At 39.5% G+C, this 25,994-nt stretch overlaps 1 protein-coding gene across 1 annotated transcript in view; it reads left to right on the forward strand.

The window, feature by feature from the left end:
- The window catches only part of ALK (ALK receptor tyrosine kinase), a 218,750-nt gene that overhangs the window by 164,525 nt on the left and 28,231 nt on the right, over nucleotides 1–25,994 (forward strand). The window contains 3 exon segments of the mRNA XM_030447537.1: nucleotides 9,221–9,315; nucleotides 10,700–10,843; nucleotides 21,484–21,646. Coding sequence (XP_030303397.1) covers nucleotides 9,221–9,315; nucleotides 10,700–10,843; nucleotides 21,484–21,646 — 402 coding nt within the window.

Raw genomic sequence — 25,994 nt, forward strand, 5'->3', positions numbered from 1 at the left:
GATAATTTGCCTCATAAGACATTTGAACAAACGTATGAGTATGTCTCATTTTGCTGGCTCTTGGGGATGCATGTAGGCTGCAAATACAACCAGGACACCACTAATGCTTTGGTCTTGCATGTATAATTAATGTGTATGTGTAAAGATTTTAAAAAATGTTAGCATTATGTTTACTGTGCTGTCACTGCTGAAGCACCATTTGGAAAAATACCTTGTTGCTTCATTCCATTCAGTTGTTTCCTTTGAAGAATGGTATATTTTGACATTATTACTTATGTGATTTATTTTCTAATGGTGCCAGGGTAATGTTTTATGCCTGAATTATTCTGTACTTTTGCTTTCCTTGAAATTCTCTCTAGTTGCATAGTCAGACAGAGAACACTTTGATCTTAGGAGCCAGGCTAGCAGCACTTCATGTGGAATCACAGATTCAGCTGACACATGGTGCTGACTCTTATGCATAATGTGCTGATACTCTTATTTCCCTACTACTTAGAGAAGAGACAGCTGGGTTCACTGCAGGGAGGGAGTTTCTTGGAACTTAAGATGGGAAGGGAAAACTTTGAAGTTTTGCCATTTCTTGAAAAGTTTTCTCATTCCCAGAAAGTTCTCTACTTTAAGGATTTTTTTTTCTAAGATTAGTTTAACTAAAACCAGTCCTTCTTGTGAAGAAGTAATCTCCAGTGAGACCTGAAAATACTGCAGGCATCTTTCTCAATGTCTTGAAACCTATTCCTGAGGAAATCTGGACTGATACACAAATTAGGAAGGAAGTCTCTGCAAGTATACAACAAAATGGTAGTGGGGAGACTGTAGTATATATACTTTGGAGATAAATGATAGTTCTGTAATAGTATTTAATTGATGATAATATGATGCTGGTGCATCTGAAAGCTTTCTGTGTCTGTCTTTTTCTAATTAGTTCTGATATGGGAGCACCAGCTGTGAGGAGCTGTGTTAGAAGCATGATATTATGGATATTACTACAGAAGGAGCTGAAACTTTACATCACCTCCCAGAAGTTCTCGAATAAAGCACAGCAGTTCCACACAAAATTAATAATTCCATTGTGACTGGGAATCTGAATGGGAATCTCATTAATAACAAGATAAAATGCATTAAACTGCTCAAAGCATGCTTGTTGAAAAGCTGCTTAATCATTATTTCCGTGTTTGGCTTATAGCACTTCAAAGAATCATTAGAAAGGCTTCCAAGAAATCAGATGAGCTTTATCTTTAGAAACAGAGATTTTAAAATATTTTATATCCCTCAGGCTGTTGGGAGAAATCATATTTTGTCAGAATATCACAGACTATTTCAGGTGATTTGGCAGGAACAGAAAGTAGGGAGAGGTATAACAAAGATGCTAAGCTGGGACTGAGTGATGTTAGTTGGATTTCTGGAACTGTGTTAGCCTGGGCAAGCCTAGGCACATACTTAATTTCTAAGAGTGTGATGAGGAAAGGATTGTCTTCTTCCCTCCCATGTGATCCTTAGGAAAGCATCCAGTTGAAAGTTCACCATGTGCGAGATCTTCCCTTTTCTATGTGGACTTTAAGGAGGCTGAAGTCCTGGCTTTTTACAACTGCCTAAAGTAAAGTATTCATCCTTTTTCTGAAAGGTGTGGGCAAAACAGTCTTTACAACTGGCACGTGTGGTGTAGAGGTTAATGGAGCTGTAACCCAGTTATAAATTATCGGTATCTTCTAGGGAGTTGGGGGGAGGAAGAGCAAAGGGCCTGGTGAAGGACGTGCCATCAAAGCAGCTATAGAGAAGCCAGCTGTAGCCAAGAGCTCCTTGAACTGTGCAAGGAACAGATTGTGCTTACCAGAGACAAAAGGCAAAGTCTTCAGACATGCCATATTTTACCTTGCCACTTAAATACATACACTCAACAGTAACTAATAATGCTTACTATACCTCATTTGGCCCCCATGGAGCCACCTACCCGCCTCTGAAGGACACATTATCTGCAAATCAGGTAATCTGCACGGATTAGTGAAAGCTATGGAACTGGTAATTTTTACTTACTGGAATTTACACATTAATGCAGTATTAAGGTATTCAGATTAAGAGTAGTGCAAAGAACTGTTATTGTTTTGTTGGTTTGGGTTTTTGGAGTGGTTTTTTTTTTTTGTGAAAATTACTATTTGTTTTCCCATTTTAAGTGATGAGCCTGTTGAGAATTGTTTTTTTAACTTCACAAAAATGCGAGTAGGAAAGCTCTGTTGTAGTTGATTTGGCTTGCTTTTTTTCCCTATATTTGTTTCTAGTATATAAATGTGAGTTTAAATTTTAATAATGGTCATGCCGTTGTGACAGCAAGAGCAAACAGAAGCCTGATGTAATTGAAGATGAGTGATTTGTGTAGCCAATAATGAGACATTCTTTTAGATTAACAATAAGATTAAGGTGTATCATGTACGTAAATCACAAGCACATGTAACAAAGTAATTCTCTGGAGCTCTTTGTAGGCTGATGCTTATTATAACCAACCCTCCTAGCAACTGCTTTTTCTAGGAAGTGTAAAAGGTGGAAAAGGATTAGCTCTAATAAACTGAAGCCTGGCTGGAAAATTAATGCTTTAACAAACCAATTCTAATTCTCTTTATTTCTACTCCCTCGGTGAAGCTGAGGTCACCCATGTGGAATAATATGTAGACAACATGTTCTATGAGTCCATCTACCCCATGGCTGGCACTGCCTGGAAGTGGGCTGTGCATGAGCCAGATCAGATAAGCTCTTGTCTTTTAAGGCCTATATTCTCTACTAAACCTGCCTGTTTCTTTAAATATCTCATTGTCATTTCTGTGAGAGGAGCATTTTTACAAATGGCATGTATAAATAGCAACCTGTTCAAACTCAGTACAGTCTCCTGGTAGAAGAAGATTGCATAGAAATATAAAAGGAATATAAATATGTCTGCTGGCTAAGAAGGTTCCTTGGCATCCTTCCTTTTTAAGTGTATTTTTTTGCCATTACAAAGTCTAGGTTTGTAGCCAGTCTTAAGTTGTAATGACCAGATAGTGGAAAGGATATTGAGATGAGGATGTTACTTGAGGTCCCTAGAAACTAAATTTTTAGTCATAAGTAGCAGCACCGTTTGCTTTGTCAATGATAGCAAAACTAGGTTATGCCCTTTTAATAGGGCAGCACATTGAAAAAGTTAAAAACAGTTTTCTCTTGGTCCCATGGTGCTCAAAATGCTTTAAAATTGTTTTCTTTCTGATGACCTCCTGAACATCAACAGAGGAATTTTACTGTGTTGGAAGAGAAAAATGTGACTTACCTGGAAGGCTAGGTCTGTATGTGACCTTCTGGAGGAAGACAGCAAAGTCTACAACCTTAAGTTATCCCAGAAGGGGATATTCTGTTGCAGTAAGTCAAAATTCATGTCCAGGTTATTATACTTTCTTTTTTCAAACTGGTTTCTTTACCTGTTTGAGTCCTTCTGGCTCACTGGAGTTTTATGAACTACATTGGTGCTCATCTTTTTTTTGTCTGCATATCAAAGTGGGATCCTCTTTCAGTCTCTGGGAGTGACACTTTATTCTGTCTGGCTATTTCTAATCATAAGAGCAGCTCTAATCATAATGGCAGCTAAAGCAGCTGGGGAACCTCCAGTTCACTGCTGCAGCAAAAAGAGCAGTAAAAAGAAGTTGTCTCACAGTCACACAGCTCTGATGCATTTCTAGCATTTGTGACTAAGCACCCTTTGTTTCTAATTTCTTCTTGCATTGCTCTGTCTTTCCCTCACACTGCCTTCAGATTTTTTTTTTCTAATAAATTTCTGGGCATCAGGTCTCCCATCAAGGAAATAAAAGTTTTTGTCAACCTTCTGTACTTAGAGACCTGTTTGTGTGCTGTTAAACCTGAACTTTTTTTCCATTCTGCTAGGAAGAAACAGGGACCCTCCACACAAGCTAGACATACGTCTCCCTACACATTACCACATATGTATTAAGTCGTCACATTCTACACTCAGAACTCTTTATTCATTCTCTTGCTCCAATGTGGTCCCACATTACTTTGTTAAAAGAAGAATGAAGCTTTTCTGCTTTGTAGCATTAGCTATCCTGATGCCCTCTGAAATGAAGTTACTCTGCTGATGGCTGTTCTGTTCATCCGGAAAAGGGGGTTTAGTGACTGTGTGTGAAGAGCACCTGTGACAGATTTTGTACGTGTATGTATTCAGCATGGTTGCCTTTAATAACACCTTTGAATCTCAACCTTTATTACTGGCTATTAGGTAACTTCCTGCATAGCAGTTCTGTCACCCTAACTGAGTTTGGTTAACATGCTTATATTTCTCCATATAGTCTCATTCCACCTAAGTATGTCATTTATCCTAAAAAGTAAGTATTCCTTTGTGAAGTGAGCTAACAATGAATTTCTAACAAAGAAGTTAATGGGAATCTGGGTGTAATAAGGGTTAGTGACCTGAAACTTCTCTGTTCTCTGAGTACCTTGGTCTCTAGCAGGTTCAGCCATAATTATTTTAGCTAGGTAGAGGGACAAATCAGTTCCATCAGAGGCAAAATTTCACAGGTTATGAAATGGAATCTGTACATACAGGCATGCTGTGATTGTGTCCCTGCACGGGGCATTGACTACAAAGGAGATTAACATTCAGTCTAAGTTAATCTCTGTCTTTATCATAAAAAGAAAAAAAAATATGACTATATGCCTTTGTAAAATATGGCATAAAGACAGCTGCCTGAGTCCAGCTAATAGAAACCTGACCTGGCTGTATGAGCTGGGGACCATATTTAGGTGGAATTAAGAGTTTTTACTGGAGGGAGGAAGCTGTACCTGAAGAATTTGCACAAAGTCAGCTTTCTGAGGACTTCAGTTCAAGGAGAATATTTTTTGTTTCCCTCCAAATAGAAAAGGCTGTAGTACACCCAAAAGCTAACATTTCTGTGCAGTGAAGCTCTAAGGATAGGAGGCATGAGCAAAAGTTTGTCCTCATGGAGGCTAGGGGTTATGGAGTTATGCTACAGCATAACTATAGGTGTATTTTCCTATTTTCAGTTCTCTGTTTCCCTCTTTTAAAATTTGATGGGAACCAGTCTTCTGTTAGGATCAAGAAAAAAATAAGCAAAATCAAACAACTGAACAGAAAATCTAGGATGTGATGAAACTCAAATACTGACCACACTTAAACCTCAAGATATAAAGATCCTGAGGAATGGGGCAGATTAAAGGCCAGAAGCTTTGCTGTTAGCCTGTTTCTGTCAGATTTAACTGAGTTGGGTTATGTTTCATTCTACCTTTCAAGGAGCTGTTCATCTGGATTCAGATTTCACAGTTTGGCCAAAGAAACAAATAAACAAGCTCATTTTTTATGTCTGCTGCCCTTTCTTCTCTGTGACTCTGATATCTTTGACCAGAGGTTTTTGAATTTATGTAAAACTTGTGCCCTGTAGACAGCTGAGCTGATGTTCCTCAAGGGGGAGATTTGAATTAGAGCTTTTTTGTGCACCTAGTAAAGCATTTCCTATCTGTATCAGATATTTTTTTTCTCAGCTGGTAGCCAGCCTTGGGGGATGTAACTTGTACTTTCCTATTGTCATACATCTAAGGAACTTTTCTTCTAGCTGTGCTCTTGGGGTCAAGTAGGAGAAAGAAGAGACAGATTGTAGCAGTTTCCACCAGTCTTCAAGTAATTATTTTTTTTTTTTCATATCCAAGCCATTAAAGCCTTTTGTAGCAGCCATATTTTCAGTCCTGTGAAGAAATCAATTTTTCAAACACAGATTTATCTGATAAGGATTTGGATTCCATGTGAGGAACTTTCTGGGAATTATTAAACTGGTTTTGCTGCTCCTATGTCATTGCCTTCAGGAATACTCTTTCATGGACATCCATCATAGCATCTGTGCTTGCAGTGAATATACCTACAAAGTGTTGGATCTGTGCTCCATAGGTGCCAGTTAAAGTACTGGATGTGCAGCCAGCATACGCCACCTTGGTCTGTGCAAAAATAGCAGAGAGATGTTCTCACCTCCAGCATTTTACTGAGTCACTGCAGTAACATTCACTTCTGGTTTTTCAGTATCAGTTTTCACCAGAGTCAAAGGGAGTTATTTCATTGATTTCAAGGATCAAACAGAAATTAAAAAGAAAGGAGGGGGCAATGGAACGAGAGTGTCTGGGGGTTTTTCCCATCTCACTGATGTGTGACATTTCCAGCTTCAGTTTTGATTAAATTTCCCTTAATTAGTCCATTAAGCTAAAATCACCAAAGCTAATAATTGACATGTTGGTTAACTGATGATCTTGTTTCAGTGGAATTTGAAAGATATCATATTTCTAAATTAATAGTGGCATTAATCTTGAGAAGAGAAAAAGATGAACTATTTGTTGCAGAAATGCTGGTCTCAAGAGATTTGTACTGATTCATGTTAGAAAAAAAAATTCAGATTAATAGACAACCAGAGCAGCACTGATGGTCCTAACAATGTTTGACATTCACAGGATTTTTCTATTTTGGTGGAATTTCTGTCATTTTTTTCCATTTCTCCTGTGGGTAAAATCAATATGGCTGTTTCTTACTTGAACAAACTGTAAATAAAATGCAACCTATTGCATTCTTGTATGAGCACATTGGATTCCATTCCCACCTTACCACTTCCTGGAGATTACAGCAGCATACAGCAGGGAGGGAGAGAGAAGCTTCTGCTGAGCTATGGTCTGTAATTTACAGTAGGTCCTGGTTCTCCCTAACACACCAGGCTGTTACCTGTGGTGGTACAGCACCTCTTTCACATATGGTTTAGTCCTCTCTGCTCCTGTCACAGTAACATGCAGGAAAATGTAGATCAGAGCCCAGTTCGACTGTGCAACAGCTTTTGTTTAAGACTCTTATGGCATGTCTTGAGCTGAACAGCTTATGTTTATGCTGGAGCTTGTGATTTCATTTGAAGTGTTGTGAGATGTCAGCTGTGGGGCAAACAGTGGGAGGAGTCAGGAGGAAGACAGACATTGTACTTGGAAGTCAGCTTAACATCCAAGGGTTTATGCTCTTTCTAGTTCTCCTAATCAGAGGAGAATTCTCCTCCAGTTCTCCTCCACACTGGGTTTCAGGCTCACCAACTAAGAACTGTAAGGCTTCTGGCAATGTCAGACTGCAGTTGCACTTTATGTGGATTGGGAAGGCAAAAAATACACTTTTGTGATCTTCTGATTTGCTTGGATGGAGTTGCTAATTTATGAGCTGATAGAGACTGATCATTTAGCAAGGAAAAATGTTTTGAATTTCCTTTGGTGCTCGGGATACTCTTTCTTCACCATATTCACCATTCTTTGTGTCAATCACCTCCTATTTCTTAGCTGCTGTTGATGTTTTGAGAATATAAAAAGTCCATTTTAGAAAAATCCCTCCATGTGTCCAGTGCATATTGAGGGTGCATTGATGTCAGTTTTTTCCCAGAAAAACAAAAAAACCAAACAAACCAAAACAAAACAAACAAAAAAAAAAAAAGCATATTTACTTAGTTACTATATCAACTCCTTCTGTTGTGAACCGACTGTGTTCAGTAAACTCTATCTTTCAGGGGCTGCCACAATCTTTCTCTGAAGTTTTGTGCTTTTGTTAGGTCAGCTTTTCTTACTGTGGACCCATCTGTAGCTTAGCAAGAACTCCAGTTGCAGAAGAAGACGACATGTCGATCTAGATAGCCTCAAAAGGGAGATACATCCTTGGGGTCTGTTTGAGCTTTTGCCAAACTTCAGTGTTATCACTGACGGTGAAAGCTGCACTGTATTTGAGAACAACATCGGAGCTGGTTATGTTTGTTGACAGAGTCATATGGCTGAAAAAGGCAAAACTCCCCTGGCAAAACACAGAAAACGTGCTGTCCCAAAGTTAATGTGCATATGAGCAGAGAAGCTGCACTTGAACTTTGTTTTGTGAGGTTGATTAGTTGATTAAGGAGAGGTAGATTTTAAGAAGCAGTAGGAGACGAGACTAATGTAAGCATACTGAAAGCAGACGAAAAGCTGAGACCCAGTACGATGCATAAAGGGCTGAAGTCTCTGAGAGTAAAAGACCTCAAAAATACTTAGTTCTGTCATCAGATTCTCATCTAACCTGGATGACCTTCAAGAATTCACATTCTAGCTAAGCCCTTCTATCTAAAAGCTAGAGCAGGAACCAACAGCCATAGATCTGCATTAAAGTGACCCATGAATTGCTTAACTTCTACTTTTGTAAAGCATCACAACACAACAGAGAATGAGCTTTAAATAATATTTTGTATTCTCTTGCAACTTATTCTACAGCATATTATAGTTTCATGGTTTTATAGTCTTAATGCAACCTCTCAGCATAGTATCTTTTTTCTGGGCCATGATTAGCTGCTTTGAGAAATTGTTCTCCTTCCTAAGCAGAGTATTATGATTTCATATGGCAGATATACATCAGGAGAACATGAACTTATTAAGCTAAGAGAAAAAGTGGTAATGCACCAAATTAACATCTGGTCAATATACTATCAGATTTGAAGTATTTGATTGTGGTTTATTTTTTCTATTTCCATTGACTTGTAATATCACTGAGGGTGAATTTACAGTGATCTTTCTTCTGGTAATGTAGGAGTGGCAGAAATTCCTGGCAAAAGCCGACTGAGAATTTGAAAGTGGTTCAAGACAAAGATGGGCAGCTTCTACAAAGAGAAAATGAGTTCTGCTCTTCCTGTGTAGTACCCAGTGTCTGTTCCTCTCTTTTGTGACTGCTAGGACCATTTCACATACTTTGCCACCTAGAGGTTGGATTTAAATTTGTTTCAGCCTTTGACTGAAGTTCCTTTTAGAAACTTCAAATTACTTCAGGAGCCCCAGCCTACTTATTTTTCTTAACACTTTAGATTCCTTGTGAGAATAAAGCACTTAGGTGTTTGATTATTTTGTGTGCCAGAAACTATAAGAATTTACATTCTGTCCTGACATGCACACACATTCTTGCAGCTGCTGCAGGTTGTTTGCCTCTGGGAGAAGAGGAACTGTATTCTTTTTTCTCTCTACTTATATCATGTATAGCTGTCCTCCTCAGTGTTCTTTGCTTGTTCGAGGTAAGGATACTTTCTGTGTCAGTTTCATATTTTCATATGTGAAAAGAAAAGATTTTTCCCCCCACTCTAAAACTGCTTTAATTGCAAAGAGCTCTGAGTTTTGTCTCTTTAAAATAATTTAATCTCTGTCCTTCCTATCTGTGCAGGTTTTGGTTTCAGATCATTGCTTCATGGGAAGAAGGATCTGATGCCATTGTTGCTTTTGACAATGTCTCCCTTAGTCTGGACTGTTATTTAACAAGTAAGTTTTCCCTTTGTCTGTGAGTAACCTGTCTTTTATTTGCCATACAATTGAAATCTGGAAAGTGGTTGAAACTGTGGGGAAGGGACTGGCTGTTATCTTCAAAAGACTCTTGAAATGTGCAGGTACCTTTCTGAAATAACTGTGCTTACATGGAGGAGACCATTCAAATAAAAGCCTTATTAGTGGAGCCAGTCAGTGAACAGGTTCAGAGTTTGGCAGTAAAGGGATATTAAGACATATGGTGTGGGAGTGCCAGCTTCCAGGTGAGTCAGTAGCATCGCCTGTCCACCCAAGCTGATGCAGAAGCTGAGCTGTGATTATAGAATTCCACATGACCTGGTTTGCTGCGTGACAGTCATCAGGGTGAATGAGAGTTGGACTCTGACTAGGGAAAGACAGGCATCCTGTGATTGACACTAGCTTTGCAATAACATTGGGCACAATACTCCAGTTAAATTGGAACAAGGTTATTTTGTTTGGAATGACATGCATTTAAGTCTGAATCAGAAACCAGGATCTCATTGCTTTCTCCAACTCTTGGTAAAAATTTGGGTTATGATCCAGACTTTGTGATTGACTGGCCTCTAGAATATGCCCAATCTGTACCTCTGCCACCAGATTTCACCCCATTTAGATTTTTATTGAACATTTGTGCCTGGCTCATATTTCTAAATCTCATGACAGTGGATTGCTTAATTTGTTCAGTGACCTGTTACTCTATACCTCAAACCAACAATTTACAGGGGTCTGGAGGATTGCTGCTTTGACAACATGAAACTTAAAACTTGGGTTGGACAATAGAACTTAAGTGCATTCTTTCATCTTGTAGGGTTGAAGCTGCAACCTCTGTACCCCTGTTCAGACTGAAAACCTTTAAAGCACTTTCTCATCCATCAGCAGTCAGGATGTTTCATCTGCTTTGTGTTAATTTGCATTGGCTTAGGCTATGAGGCCATTTACCCAGTGATATCACTTGCTTTCCATGCCAAAATACAATGTACCTCAGGCTCTAGTATTATCGGCAGGTCTTAAAATTGGGCTGCAATAAAAAACAAAACAAAACAAAAAAAACCTGTAATTAAAAATCCCTGAAAGAGAAGCTTTCTAGCAGTTGTCTGTATTATGTATTTCTGCTTTGTGTCTTCATTCACTTGATGGTTTGCCCACTACTCATTTCTGGTTACTTTTCTTTTGTCACGGTTCCCATAACAGCCATGAAAAGTCAATCTGCACTTTCCTTTTGATAGTGTTATATCCTGTGACTGCAGTCTGTTATATTCATCAAAGAAGTCTTCAGCCCTTAATTCAGCTTCAGTTATGGATTACATACTGTCTCAGCCATCCTTAATGATAAACCAATCTGTGACTTCTTGTTTTCTAGTCAATGGAGAGAAGATATCTCAAAGAACCACTCTAGACTCAAGCAATTTGGTCACCAATAGAGGTGGCCAGAAGAAGTTTGGATGGGAACAAAAACTCCTGGGAAATCTCCAAACCAACACTGCCCCAATTTCTGGTTCAGCAGGTAATTGGTCTGAGAAGCATTTTCAGTCAGCAGAGGGTTCGGTCAGCTACTACAGATTTTGGTTAGTTATGGCCAAACACAGTAGTGGTTTTCCTTTTTTTAATTTTTTTTTTTTTTTACCAAAGCCTTTGTTCAGAGCTTCTCCCATGTCCCTTGCAAACAAAACAAAACAAATCAAGCTCTGGAAAGCAATTTCATTTAGCTTTTAGCTGTAACTTGGATTTTGATTGCAAGCTGGTGAAAGAAAGAAACCGAAGGAGCCTCCTCTTGAAGTAAAATGTGCTTTTAAACTTTAAATCAGGTTTGCTTGTTATGGCCATTTAAAAATAGACAGAAATCAAAGTGAAGTCAAATTGACAGACTCAAGTGTGGGGGAACCTTAACACACGTCTCTAGTTTATATAGGCTTGGTTTGAAATAACATAGCTTTGCTTTTTAAGTAATATTTTCATTGCCCATTTGAACTAGTACAGCTATGTTTTAAAAACATGATTTTTAATTAGTTAGAAATGTCAGGGTTCAATGTTATTTCATTCTGCTCTGTCCCCCAGCTCCCCTTCCAAGCTTAACTGTAGTTACATGGGCCAAATAGATGCAAGATTTTCATTCTCACAATCATTGTCTCCCAAATGTTTGTCTCTTCCCTCTCTCAGGCTTTCACAGACATAATAGCTGTTTTGAGCTCTACACATGCATTTCTATTTCAGTCTACTTCCTTCCCTCCTTGCCAGCTTCCCTTCTTTATTTGATTCAGGTGGTCACAGCCTCCAGCCTACCTGGGGTAGCAGGGCTGACCATGAAAATGAGGACTGACCACAGGAGAGACAAGCACTTGCTCTAGCTCCCACTCTCAGCACTATGTGCAGCTGCTTCTCTCTTAGTACCAGCTAGTTACCTGCCAATTTGAAATACCACCCCTTCTAAAGTAGAAAACAGGGATATGGTTGGGATATGCCTCATTTAATTTGTCCATAAGAACAGGGGTTTGTTCCTGCTGCCTTCTTCTCTGGGTATCAGGTTGGCCAGCGAAATTGTGGGTGCCCCTTCCCTGGAAGTGTTCAAGGCCAGATAGGACCAGACTTTGAGCAACTTATCTAGTGGGAGGTGTCCCTCCCCATGCAGGAGGGCAGGAACTAGATGGTTTTCTAGGTCCCTGCAAATCAAAACCACTCTATGATTTTAGAAAGACTTCTTTGAGTGTGTTCTATTCTAGGTTGTTTTTCACTTTGGTGTGCTGTTGGACTACTGCATGTTTAAATACTTGAACTACTATGTTAGCTCTGAACTACTATGTTAGCTCTGATACCAACAGCAGTCTATCAGTGTTGTCAAAAGCTCCACACAGTCTTCAAAACCTTCCTGAAAGGCTGGAAAGGCTAGCACTCTGTGCTAGCGTAGCTGGTAGTACCTGAATGCCCCTGTGAAGCTTTTTTTGGCAGCTGAGGCTGATGGTACAATCTTCAGTGTAGGCCAAGAGTTGCCATCAAGTGCAGTATATTGGTATTTAATGTGCTGAGTATTGTGCAGAAGCACTGACAGGAGTCTCAGAATGAGACAGTGGGAATGAGCCCATATGAGAGGATGCAGGACTGTATGAATCCATGCTTCAGCAGTAGAAGTTGTGTCTAAATTCTGTTACAGATGTTGTATGTGAGCTTGGGCTGGTTGGTGTGATTTCTAAAAAAGACCCTCATGTCCTCTTTACAAATCATTTGAAGTGTACCTTTTGATATCTGTATCCCTGTTTCCTGCCTGTAAGTGGGGCCACCTTTTGCTTTCAAGTACTGCTCATAGGTCAGTGATCTTGTGGTAGGATCCATACTCAGATGTAGATATAGATTTCTGACTGACTTTGCATAGCCACTTAGGTGGTGTCAATGCCTTAGTTCCCCAAGGCAGCTGTACATTTCCTTCCAGGGTGCCTACTGTTTTAGTAACACAATGGCCTGAAGTTTTGAATGCAAAGGTTAAATGTAAAGTGGGGGTAGGTTTCTTCAGTAATTTTATTTACTGTCCTAACTTCTCACTGAAATTATGAAACATCCTTTCTTAGTTCTTTCATGCTACCTCTTGCCTATCTGAGGGAATTCTCATTTTAAAGAACATCGGCCTTGGGGATAGTAGACAAGTAGTGGGAAAACAAGATTGCACAAGAGAAGGTTATGCCCAGATACTTTGAGCAATTCAAATAACTATTGTTATGGAACTTTGGGTGTAGGAAAAATTCAACAGCAACTGTTCCTGTGGGGTTACCTATGTCAGCGTGCCCTAATTTCTGGCCTTGATCCTTCGTCCTCGTTTTCAATGCTTCTATGGGAGAACTAGTCTCCAGCCCCTTTGAGAGTCTGAAATAACTCGTCTAAGGAATTTTGCTCCTTTTTGTTTAGCTCCTTGATTGTAAGAGCAGAGGCAGAAATCAGAGAAGCTAAGATGCAGATTGCAGTGGGAAGTCATTGCATTTCTGGGGGTCTCCACAGCACCAAATCACCCTATTCCTTTGTGTGGCTGAGTCCCTGCTCCCAGTAGACACTACAGATGCTTTGTTTGGTCCCTGGGGATGTGCATTTTACTCAGCTTTAATCTTGTTTCTTTCTGCATCCCTGTAATGCATTTAAGAAACCGCAGGCTGACTCTGTCAAGGCCTTTACTTTGATGGCCACATATTTACTGTTGGGCAAGTGAACAAACAGCATCAGCAGCACCCTTAAGTCCAAATACCACATTGACCAGCATGAGCTCAGACAAAGTAATTACAGCTAATGTGATCTTTGGCTTATGTGATGGATCACAGACTATAATATTTTCTTCTCTAAAGAAATCATATTAAAACAAAGAGCTGTGTTCCTATAGCTGAGAAGACAACAGGACAATAAAATGTCCCCAGAAGTCCTCAAGCCAGTTCAATCTACACAGCAGGAAGTACAATCTGAAAGACAGGTGCCACTTTGTTATGTGACAGTAAATCCAAAGAAGCTCCATTGCTTTCAAAGAGAACAACCTCTCATATGCACCTGCTGGTCTTGCCTGTGCTTTGTCCTCCCTGTTCTCAGGCCCTGTACCCAGTGGAATTATTTCAGCTTTGCTATTGCTTATTATGGCTTGGCATGCCTCCCAGGATATGTACACTGAGGGTTCAAAACACATATGCGAGCCACATTGTGAATGATCCTAAAGCTTCCAGAAATCTATTGACCACCATCATGTGTCATACATGGGTAGGTGGACACACTATGTAGAGAGTAAGACCCAAAATGTCTGGAACTACTGTGGTGGGATTGGCTCTCTCAAGTTTCTTGACCATAACCAGGACCAACATGGTAAGATTCTTGTAGGTTTCAAGTCAGTTTCTTGCAGTAAAGTAGCCATTAGATGGGATCATCAGGCAATGCAGATGCTTTCCTTTTAAATTCATTAACAGCATTACTTGCTGATGTGGCAGCTTCTTGCTGAAAGGTTGCAGGTGAAAACTTGATTCTAAAAGAAGCCTGAAAGAAAAGTTGTAAGAAAATATGCATATAGCAGGATTGAAACAGGTTCAGTAGAACTAGAATCAGTGCAAATCTGTGCAGTTTATTTTGATGTAAACCAAGCTTACTTTGGCTTCAGTTTTACATTGATTAGGTATTAGTTTAAGCAAAACTGAAAGCTACTCAACCATAGCATTTCTCTAAAAGAATTTAACTGCTTATTAAAAAGTCAATTTATATCAAACCAATGCTATTCCTTTTACAGACAAGGCCAGAATATGGGAAAATTCAAGCACAGAAAAGATACAGTAACAATAATGAGAAACTCTAGGGTAAACAAAATTGCTATCATGGAAACTGGAGGAGACAAAATAGGATCCTCTGTAGGCAATAGGAGATAACAATTCTCAGAGCAATCAAGATTTAATTATACATTTCTGTTGCCTCTGAATAGGCTGTAAATACCATGAGGATAGATTTCTCATCCTTCCCACTGACAACTTACTCATGTCAGATCACAAAATGGTGTGTTTTGAAATGTACAAAAAGATTAACCTTTGTTCCCCTCAAATCTTGAATTGTTTTGTCCCATCTGATTTACATATCCACCATCCATTGTATGACCGTGGTTTCTTGCATGGAAACTGTCATCAAATTATTTACTCATCCAGACTCAATTACTGTTTTCCTTCAGCTCCAGTTTCTTCCTCACAGTGCGTCATGTTTGCATGGGTTTTGTCTTTTGCACCAGGGAGAGTCCTCTTACCAGTACTTACATGTCTGTTTCTCAGAAGAACTCTGAGTCACATTAGGTAATCAGATGAAGGAGCTGAAAGTGAGCAAGTATTAAGTAAAAGAAAATTGCATTTGGTTGCTCTTTGTGTGCAATTATACTAACTGAACTGTTGGCATAATTCAATAAAGGTATTTGCAGAATTGTATTTTTGAATTAAGCATCAATTAACACAGTGAATAACAGTTCAGTGCCCTCCTCTCAACAAAAGTAGCATCCTGAACAGTGATAGAAAGTGTTCAGAGGCAGATGGCAGGATCTCAGATTATGTAGGCATGAATTCCTTTATTGCAGTGTGCACACAATTGCAGTGTACCCTCTGTGGGATTGAAAATAGCAAAGGTACAGTGCTGAAAATCAACATAGGACCAGATTCCAACACTGCTAATTTGGACTGGCATAAATACTCTCCAGAGTTAATCATTCAGTTGAAATAAACACGGTAATCCACACATTTTGGATCTTCATTTTAGAGCTTCCCACTCTTAAGAATAGCAGTTTAAATTGTTCAGAAACTGCTGTAAATCTCAGGAAAGATTTTTTAAATAATTTTCTCACATCCCCCCAACTTTATCTTTGTTGAACAACATGCATTTCTACTATACTTTGTAATTGTCAACAAATTCCAAAAAGTTAGTGGCATGTCTTACTTGGCACACGATGAAAGACTCCAGATATGTTTTTGGAACACAGAAGAAAAGATAAATCTTTTTTTTTTCATGTTCGTTTCTGGTACCAGAAGGCAGTAAAAAAAACAAATCAAACAAAAAATGTCCTCATTGCTGTTTAAAAATGCTCTTGCCCTGTTACACTGACCACAAATAATTTCCTACAAAGGTGCACTCATAGTATTCACTTTACATGGGCACTTAAAAAAAATCTGAAGCATGAATCAAGCTTTGAGTATTTCCTTGAAATGATACTCAGGATCAACCTGTCACACATTTGTCATCACTAAAGATGCTCTTCTAGACCTGAAAAACATGTCCAATTCTTGCAACGTGACCCTCATGTAGAAAATGTAAAGACAGAGGTTGAAACAGTAAATCCATAAATAGTTGAAAAGCTGGGCTCCTCCTAGTCTAGCCATACCTGTGTAACTGGTTCTGGTATTGCTGGCAAGACACACTAATTGCTATGATAATTTTATATCCCACTAATATCATTATGTAGACACATTTTACAGTTCAAGGACTGGGACTGTGAGTACAACCTATTTCTGCCATTTACCATTATCTTTCAAACCTCCACCCTGCCTCATTTATCTCTGGCAAACTTAGTCCTGGAAAAGGTAACAATCTCAAATTATTGTTCACGGGGACACTTAAACAACAGAAACCAAAGAAAAAAGGAAAGGTTTTTTCTTCCTTACATCACACAACAGGTTTCTTATATATGTTTGTAGTATATCTTGCCTACAGCCTTTTTGGCAAAAACCAATCCTGGAATTACTGGTAATTCATAAGTGAGATTGCTCACGCACCGTGTAAATGGTGTATCCCTCCATATGTATCAGTGCCAATGGCAGCCAGATTTTAGTGAAGATTAAGATATGCAATTCCCTACAAGCCTCTCATTTCCCATATTGTAAAAGTATTATAAATGAGCTTGTGAAGATGAAGCAAGTGTTCTGCTGGTTCATGGCATCAAGTGCGATGTCATCTACCTTAGACAAAGAAGGAAAATGAACTAACAGAAATTGCCTCCTAAAGTTGGAGCACTGGGCTTCTTTTGCCCTTGAAATGTAAGACCCTGTAGCCTTTATTATTTTTTTTTTTTTTTTTTACTCTTTTGGAAGCAGCGATAGCCTCTTGGCCTGAAGAGAAGCTGTGGCAGCAAGTTCCAAGAACTGGCTACACATTGTTCTAAAGCATGGATGCATTTCACTAGTGTGTTACACTGGGTTCCAAAATAAGCCAAGTAGCGTGGTGCTTGATCGGTAATTTTATCAAATCATAGTAAAGTCTGGGTTTGAAATGAGTTGAAACTCAGTTCAAACCAGCTTAATTTAACAAATGCCAGGTCATACATTTAGGCCCTTGAGACATAGCTAAAGCTGCTATGTCTATTTGGTTATAAGGAGCTTATGTGCTATATGTGCCAGTGCAATTCCTTTCTGTCAGAGTACAAATGTCCTTAAGACTTTCCTCCACTGTTTTCTCTTCATTCTTTCTGGTTGCTGTTGCAGTGCCTGCAGCAAACAGCAACCAGGTGCTGCCTTGGGCTACAAAGTAGTATCATAGCTTCAAACGAATTAGTAATTCTAAGTCCCATGGGGTTTTGTTCTTTTTATTTTCTAAGAGCAGGACATCACTTCACTTTGCCATGTCTGAAATCCAGTGTCTTGATTGCTCTGCATTTTATGTTTCTAGCCAAGCTGTGTAAAAACTAGAATTTCTGCTGTGCAAAAGAAAATAAGCATGATGTCTATGTGTGTAAGTATATTAGTAAATCTAATTTGGAAAAAAAGTTGGGAAGAAGATTGCCAAGGAGCTTGAGGAGGGTAGATAGGTGGGTGAAAAGGCAGAAGTTCATACATTTCCTCTGCCATTTTTCTTGTGAAACTGGGAATTCTCTGAAATAAACTGATGTATAAATTGTTCACTCAAATGTAGTACCCCAAATCTGAATCTCAGTATAACCTTCACTTCTTATTTGGGATGATTTAGAATGGGGAGTCCTGCTTTTTTTCCTATCATGTGAGTGTGAGGTACTGGCAATGTTAGCCTGGTGCACGCTGCAGAAGGATGGAGAGGTATGCTGAGCAGTATGCAGCAGACCATGGTTGTATACCAAGGGAAAAATATCCATGTTACTCATCTAGCTGCTTAAAGATCTTTGATTCAGTGCTACTGCTTCAGAGATCAAAATAATGTTTCAAATTCAATTACTGTAAACTGCTGTGGCATGAAACAACCTGTGGAAATATTCTCTTAACTCATGAATCATGCATACTGAAGTCATTTCTAAAATCAGGAGAAAATGGTGTTTCTAAATTTAAAAAAGAAGTGGTGGGCTATCTAAAATGGACAGTACTCTGTTTTGTTACTGAGTTAGTGGTTTAAGACCTTGAGTTACTGTTAAATCAGCAGATTGAGAGTTGGCTTTGTGAAACCTTAAGAGAACAGAGGTTGTAAAATGCAAGTTTTTAAGTTTGTATCCAGAATTGTAACAAAGACACATCTGTCCTAATTATGTTGAAATGAAAGGAGACTGTTTCCCTTGCTATATTCTGTCCCGTTTAATTCAGTGATAAAGCTGTTACATGTTGGACTGGCTTCCAGTATCACATATTCAAGTGCATATAATGAAGAGGATGACTGCAAGTCATTGCAGTAGTGACAAATGAGAAAATGGTGCAACATCTGGCTGTAGGTTTTACTGAAATCCTCTCTGATTCAAATCAGGGGCAGTCTCCCCACTTGGGCCAGACTTCCTCCTAGTATGTTTTGGGCAAAGGTCGCTACTCAGCTTTCTCGAATTATGTCGTCTCCCATTCTTCTCTACCATCTACCTGAACAGAGGAACTAAATATGTCTGCTAGCACTGACAGCTGCAGAACCTGGCAGGATTTACATGTAATCTTGAACATACTGCTGTATTGACTACAAGACTGATTTTGAAATCTAAGATAGTACTTCCTGTGCTCAATCATCTCTCAATTCCTTACATCATATCCCTGGCACAACATACCTCTAGTATTGTTGTGCCCCATACTTTCCCCATACTTTCATGATCTCAAAAGCCAGATTCAAAGCACTTAGATACACATTCACTAATCTTAAATTGCCAGCACCAGTTGCTCTCTTACTCTGATACTGCCTCTGCACTGGGAGTGAGCCTACTCTAGTCTGTCCAAGAGTCAGAAAATACAAAGTTCTAGTTATTCTAGTTGCTTCAGTTCAAATCTGAAGGCATGTGCCCATCAGGAGGACATTTCTCTTCCGTTCCACCAGGACAAAGAGGCTTTTAGGAAACAAAGGGCCATTAAGAAGTATTTTGGAAATAGATGTAGTTTGTTGATCCCCTGTCCCTGGAACGCAATGGGAGTCAAGAGATGCCAGTTTCTGGTCTAGCTGTGCTGTGTTTTACATGTGTAATAATCTAGAGTTACTTTTTCCAAGGCCAGGTAAGCAGATACCAAAGCAATAGGTTTATTTAAAGGGATTAAATCAGAAATTTAAGGCTTAACCATAGCAGGAGTATGCACATGCTGTAGTCTGTCCTAGGTTTTATCACTCCCAGTTTTCCATTTTCAGTGTCTCATGTTTTGGGCTTATTGTCCCCTTGAAGGTCACCTGCTTCTACCTTTGGGAATGTGTTTGATGTTTCACTGTAGACATCCAAATGGCTTCTTATTGTTCCAAACAAAGACACTTACCTGCATACTTTACTAAACATATGTTTCCATGCAGGTGGCTTAGCCCACTGGGGTATTGCAATATTAAATCACTGTGATAGCTGACAGAATGAGTCTCTTGTTTGCTATTTTGTGTGGTATTGTGCTTTGATTTTGAGGTGTTTGTTTGTTTGTTGCAAGAGTAAACATAAGTAATTTCTGGTGCAGGGTTGTTGATATAAGAGCTACTGAAGCATTTTACTTTCAAACCTCTTAGACCTTAGTTTCTTAGATGCTTATCCCGCCTTATCTGTATTCTGGGGGTACACTGGAGGCAGAGGATGGCAAGGGAACACTTCCATTTGCTATCCACTAATTTTGAGATTGCATATTGGCACTTGCAGTTGGAGAAATAAGTAAAATAAGTATGTAAGTATCCATATAAAACTAGTGAAAATATCAAAATCTCTAGAGGACTCTTGCAGGGGTTTTGAGGAGGGATGGTGTAGATTTTACAATAAGAAAGAGGAGATTATTCTCTCAGCAGCAGACTGGAAAGCTTTCAAAAAGTATTAGTTTTGCATAGCTTTTTTAGAATAACCAAGACTGTATTGCAAAGTCTTTTCAGAAATACCAGCCACTTTATTTCTTATAGTCCTGCCAGATTATTTGATCCGTTTCGTGCACTGAACTTACTTTCATAGGAAGAAATCTAGCTCAGCTTCAGGATTATTTTCTGAAAAAGTAATTCAAACTCTGTGCCTGGCTAAACTAACGTGTTTATTTGTGTTTCTGGTGGTGAACCCTTCCAGTAACAGTGATAGGAGAACTGGTGGCCCCTCTCATGCAGACACATGCAGACCATCATTTCTAGGTCAAATCTAGACAATAGCTCTGAATTTCAAGAAGCATCTCAAGATAATGCTTTACCTGAGCTAATTAGTACCATCTCTGAGAGACACTGCATGTATTGCACTGCAGTACTGGAAGCTGGGGGTGCCATTTGAGAAAACCATAAGGAGGGCTGGCCCAACATCATTTTTAGAAATTATGTTTTTTAGATCTTTTCTGATTAACAGCAGTGGAATCAACTAACAGTTTATTAGATTGTGTATAATAGCTTGGTAATTAGTATGAATGGTAAATCATATAATGTGCACAGAAAATGCTTTATCCACTTATTTACCATCTAGATCTTAGGTTTGTTTGCATATATAGGTGCAAATTTCCTGATGTGCTAGCAAATGTGTCAGCATGGTTTTTACAAGAGTATTGTGGTCTTGGAACTGCACTGGCCCTACTAATGAATCTGTAAGGAAAAGAATAACATTTTTTCAGCATCACATATTCAAATTTTAAAATAAAGAAATAAATTGAGGCACAAATTTACATAACTTGTTCTAGAAATCTGCTGGTATGGGGTTAGTGATCCCAGCTGATGACAATGGCTGTAACAGGAATGCATTGATCTACACCCACAGATCTGGCCTAAAACATACAGAGCTGAATGCTCGTTTTGCAGAATTCACTTAGGTGTTTTACTTTCTGCATGATAACTTGAATCTATTGTGAGAAAATAATTATTAAAAATGCAAATTGTTTATTGTTATGTTTTAATCACTGAGATGATACTGTATATACATGCCTTTCTCTAATTAACAGTTACTTTCCCATATAAAACTAGCAGCTGAAAATGCACCAGTCTTGAGGTTATGAGCGTACACTTTAACAGCCCAGAGAGCAGACCCCAAAACTGGGTGACCTGTGTTGCATTTCACTCTTTTCTGTGATGTTTGCCTTTCTGGAGCTTAGAAGAAGTAATAGTGTGTTTATAGTTGTGATGGCTTTCAGGAGCTGTGGATAAAAGCAGTCAGATACTGAGATACATAGCACTATGCATCTCTTAAAAGAACTTTACATTGGTTTTGGCTAAATCCTCAGGGGCTACATTCTTCTCTTCATCTGACAAGAAAGAGTGAATAAAAAGATCTACTTGATCTCTGGATGTTCAAATCATGCCTTGTATATGTCCTCATTTCAGATCACTGGTTATTCACAACATGTGGTGCCAGCGGACCCTATGGCCCCACTCAGAGCCAATGCAACAATGCCTACAGGAACTCCAACCTCAGCGTGATGGTGGGAGCTGAAGGGATTCTCCAAGGCATTCAGATCTGGAGAGTACCAGCAACCAACACATACAGGTAAGGGAAACATCTCTCATTGTTTGCAGATACATGCTAGGCATATATGAAGAATAGTCAGAAGTTTGGCTAGATCTGCTCAGGTTTTACTTCACATTGATCCTGTGATTTATAGCCTTTCCAGTCTCAGATCTGTTGGCTGGAAGATGCAACTTTCTGGTGAAAGAGAGAAGGAAAAGCAATATTCTGAAGCAGACAGATCTTCAGACTAAATAGTTACAAGTTGCAAGACCTCTATAAGTAGCTGAAAAACAAGTGGTTTGACCTCCCCAGGCCAAAGGACATACATAATCCTATACACTATCTGTTGAATTCTGGAATCAGAATGAGTTTTCCCACTCTTCACCTGGTATAGGAGGCTCAGTCATATGTCAGCATTTCTTATGGGACAATTTCCATCAAACTTTGCTCAGCATCTTGACTTTTTTGAATCTAGGTATAGTAAGTTGAGTCTGTAAGTTTGGCTCACCACGGTAGAATTGCTTTTGGAAGCCAGCTACATAAATATTAGGCTCTGTGATACTGAGGGTTCTAACACTTAAATCCCCCTTTTAAAGGAAGATGATTGGATAAAGTACAATGCGACTTAATCAGATGTCACCAATCATTTTTTCATTTTTCTTTTTTTGGGAAAAAATGTACAATTGAAGTTAGTTCACTGTATCTGAATGGTAACATCAAGCCATTACATTCATCAGCTTGTGAGCAAAGCTGTCAGTTGAATCAGTGAATGTCTAGTGGTAGTTTTTTAATACAACATTCCCTATTGAAGCCAATGATGCTACAATGCATTTCATAGCAGAACATTTTACTGAAGGCTTCTAACAAATTTAAGTTAAAATTTACTGTCAACTTTTTTTTTTCTTTTTATTGAAAAAAAATATTTGTATTGAGGATATCTATCAATCTTTAACATAAATCTGCTGCAAAGCAATTTTTAAAAACTGGCTAGGCTAGGCTACTCACAAGTTCTGCCTGAGTGCCTATTAGCACAAGGATTGATGTTAATGAAAAAAAGCATTAATGATATTTTATCCAGCTACCAAAAATGAGTTGCATGAAGTGAATGGACTTTTTCAAGATTGGCATTCAGTAAATAATGTTATAAAATATAACCAAAAAAGAGAAGAGCAATAAACTTACAGCACTGTCATTTCTTTAATATCACAGCTCAAGAAGAGCAAGAATTCCAGTGCAACTCTAGACTGATTTTTGCTACACAATATAAACCACGGGTCCTCCAGGGGGGACTTAAATTTAAGTCCTGTAAATGACCTAAAAGACTTTTATGTTCTGTAATATATCTCTAATGACATTGATAACCTATATATAAATGAATGACATTCTCTTCTGCATCTCTTAAGGCTATAGTAGAGAATTCACAGCTTGGGGGAAAGGCAAGACAATTACAGGCTTAAATTAACTTGACATCTTCCTGATTCTGGGCTGCTGAAGGGGTATCAGAGTCCCTCTGTATAGCATAGCCTTAGGAAAATGTCAAGTTGCAATATCCATTCCAGGGCTTCCCAGAGTCTGGATCCTGCCTGTATTTAGCTCTCCCCTGCAGGCCTGCTGCACTGTAGATCCTGTAATTTAGCCTGATAGCCATCTCCAGTATTCTTGACCCCGAGATTAAATCCTCCAGCTGGCTGCTGGGCTCTTGAGAAAGCAGTCCTTATGTCATATCAATGCATTTTGCACTGTGTAATGTAGACCAGCAAGTTACATTCCTGATAATTGCATAAGAAGGATATAGATAGTATAAACAGGAGGTAGAATATGCATTATTAAAGTGCAAAGACATAAAGCTCAACTTTCCACAAAACTCTCCTAGCACAAGCTAACCAAAACTAGAAAACCTCACCATCTGTGAAAATCTGGATAGGCTGCCACATAGAGTGGCAGCTTCATTTGAAGACTGGAGTACTGCATGCTCCAGTTCTGATACGGACAAAATCATCTGGTTTGCTTACATGGGACTGCACATTGTATAACAATGACTTGTGCACTATAGAATAAGATTTTTCTTTCATTCTAAGCATTCAGAAGGTCTTGTTATCCCATATCTAGGCCTATAATCAAATACGAGATAATCATCGTCATCACAGAATGGTTTGTGTTGGAAGGAACCTTAAAGATCATCTAGTTCCAACCTCTCTGCATGGGCAGGGACACTTCCCACTAGATCAGGTTGCTCAACGCCCCATCCAACCTGGCCTTGAACACTTTCAGTGATGAGGAATCACAACCTCCCTGGGCGATCTGTTTCAGTGTCTCACCACCTTCATAGTAAAGAATTTCTTTCTAATATCTAGACAAAACCTCCCCTCTTCTACTCTAAAGCCATTGTCCCTTGTCCTATCACTACCTGCCCTTCTGAAAAGTCCCTCTCCAGCTTTCTTGCAAGCCCCCTCCAGGTACTGAAAGGCTGCTCTAAGATCTTGTACTCTCCTCCAGGCTGAACAACCCCAACTCTCTCAGCCTATCTTCATAGGACAGGTCTTCCATCCCTCTGATCATCTTTGTGGCTCTCCTCTGAACTTGATCCAACAGCTCCATAGCCTTCTTTTGCTTGGGGCTGCAGAACTGGACACAGTATTCCAAGTGGGGTCTCATGAGAGCAGGTTAGAGAGGGAGAATCACCTCCCTTTGTCTGCTGGCCAAGCTTCTTTTGATGCAGCCCACACTACATTTGGCCTTCTGGGCTGCAAGTGGACATTGCCAGCTCATGTTGAGCTTCTCATCAACCAATACCCCTGAGTCCTTTTCCTCAGGGATGTTTTCAATCCATTGTCCACCCAGCCTGTCTCTGTGTGTGGCATTGCTCCAGCCAGGTGCAGAACCTTGCACTTGGCCTTGTTGAAATTTGTGAAGTTTGCATGAGCCAGCCTCTCATGCCTGTCAAGGTCCTTCTGGATAGCATCCCTTCCTTCCAGGGTGTCAGCCTCACTGCATAGTTTGGTGTTCTGAGCAAACTTGCTGAGGGTGCACTCAGTTCCACTGCTACATTGCATGTTGAACAGTGCCAGTCCAATACTGACACTTGAGGAGCACCACTCTAGACTGGTGTCCATTTTGACACTGAGCCATTGACCCAACTGGTTGAATGTGACCATCCAGTCTGTTCCTTATCCACCAAGTGGTCCATCCTTAGAATCCATATTTTTCCAGTTTAGTTACCAGGATGTCATGCAGTGGCCACATTCTAGAAGAGGGTTTTGTCTGTTTTACTAAATGCCAAATTTGTTGTCACTTCTACAGTCCTCTCTCTTCTCAGGTCCCTCTTCTAAGGTAGCATAGGAACACAGCACAGAAGGACACAAAATGATGTCCTAAACTGGCCAGTCTAAGGACTGCATTTTCTCATATACTCTGAACTAGCTCTAATGTTTCCCATGACCCGTCTACCAAGAGGTAGATTTTTTTTTTCTCCAGCCCCAGTTTACACAGCTAGTTCTCTCTGCTCATCCTCATCTTTCATAAAGTCATAATTTACTTTTTCAGTTCCTGCAAGTTACCACAGTAAAAGAAAAAGAGGAAGTCAGTGAAAGCTGCTCAGTATTCTGGTTATATCTGCTCAGGGAGGCCTCAATCTTCAGAGCCAATATGGTTAAATAAAAGTTGTGCCTCAGGAAAGGGTTCCTGCTAAAACTTGGAGTCAAGATAACCCATCTGTTAAAACAATAATAAATAAGGAATTATTGCTGCTCGAGACTATTGGGTTTTATTTCTCTGCAGCCTTTGAATGAGGCCAAAGTGGGCTCTTCTGAACTTCCTGACATCATTGCTTGTATGGAAAATCTGTTCATTCTCAGAAAAATATGGCCTCTACTTGCAGCCAATTAGCCATTCCAGCTTGCTGTGACTGATAGTGTACCTCATTAGCCATTACAAAATTCTGTTGCAAATCTACTCAGTCTTCAGGTTCAAGCAGCATATGTTCAGGGTAGCCCAGTGCTGCGTCCATCACTTTTTCTGCTGGCTTCAGTGTAGCCTTGCTGAGGAATGATTGCTTTGGTTATCAGCAGTGACATGAACATAATCATGTCACATTGTGGGGAACTAATGTGCTTTATGAGGTATTTGATGCTCAGTAGTAGTTGCTTTGATGCTGGCAGCCTGGGAGCAGTATCACAAGGGGAGTTCTTCATGCTCATCATTAAGGCAAGTTGCTGGCTGGAAGTGAGTTGGCTGCGCAGCCTGTCCAGGCTGATGATGCACAATGACCACAGCTGGTTCATTCTGCTTGCAGATGTTTGCATGAAGGACTGTGCTGGGCAGAGACCAACCAGGTGCTACAGGAAAGGAGTTAAAGCAGAACCTCATCCCTCAAGTATTGTGATTTGAT

The sequence above is a fragment of the Calypte anna genome, chromosome 3, assembly GCF_003957555.1.
Source record: "Calypte anna isolate BGI_N300 chromosome 3, bCalAnn1_v1.p, whole genome shotgun sequence".
Taxonomy (NCBI): Eukaryota; Metazoa; Chordata; class Aves; order Apodiformes; family Trochilidae; genus Calypte; species Calypte anna.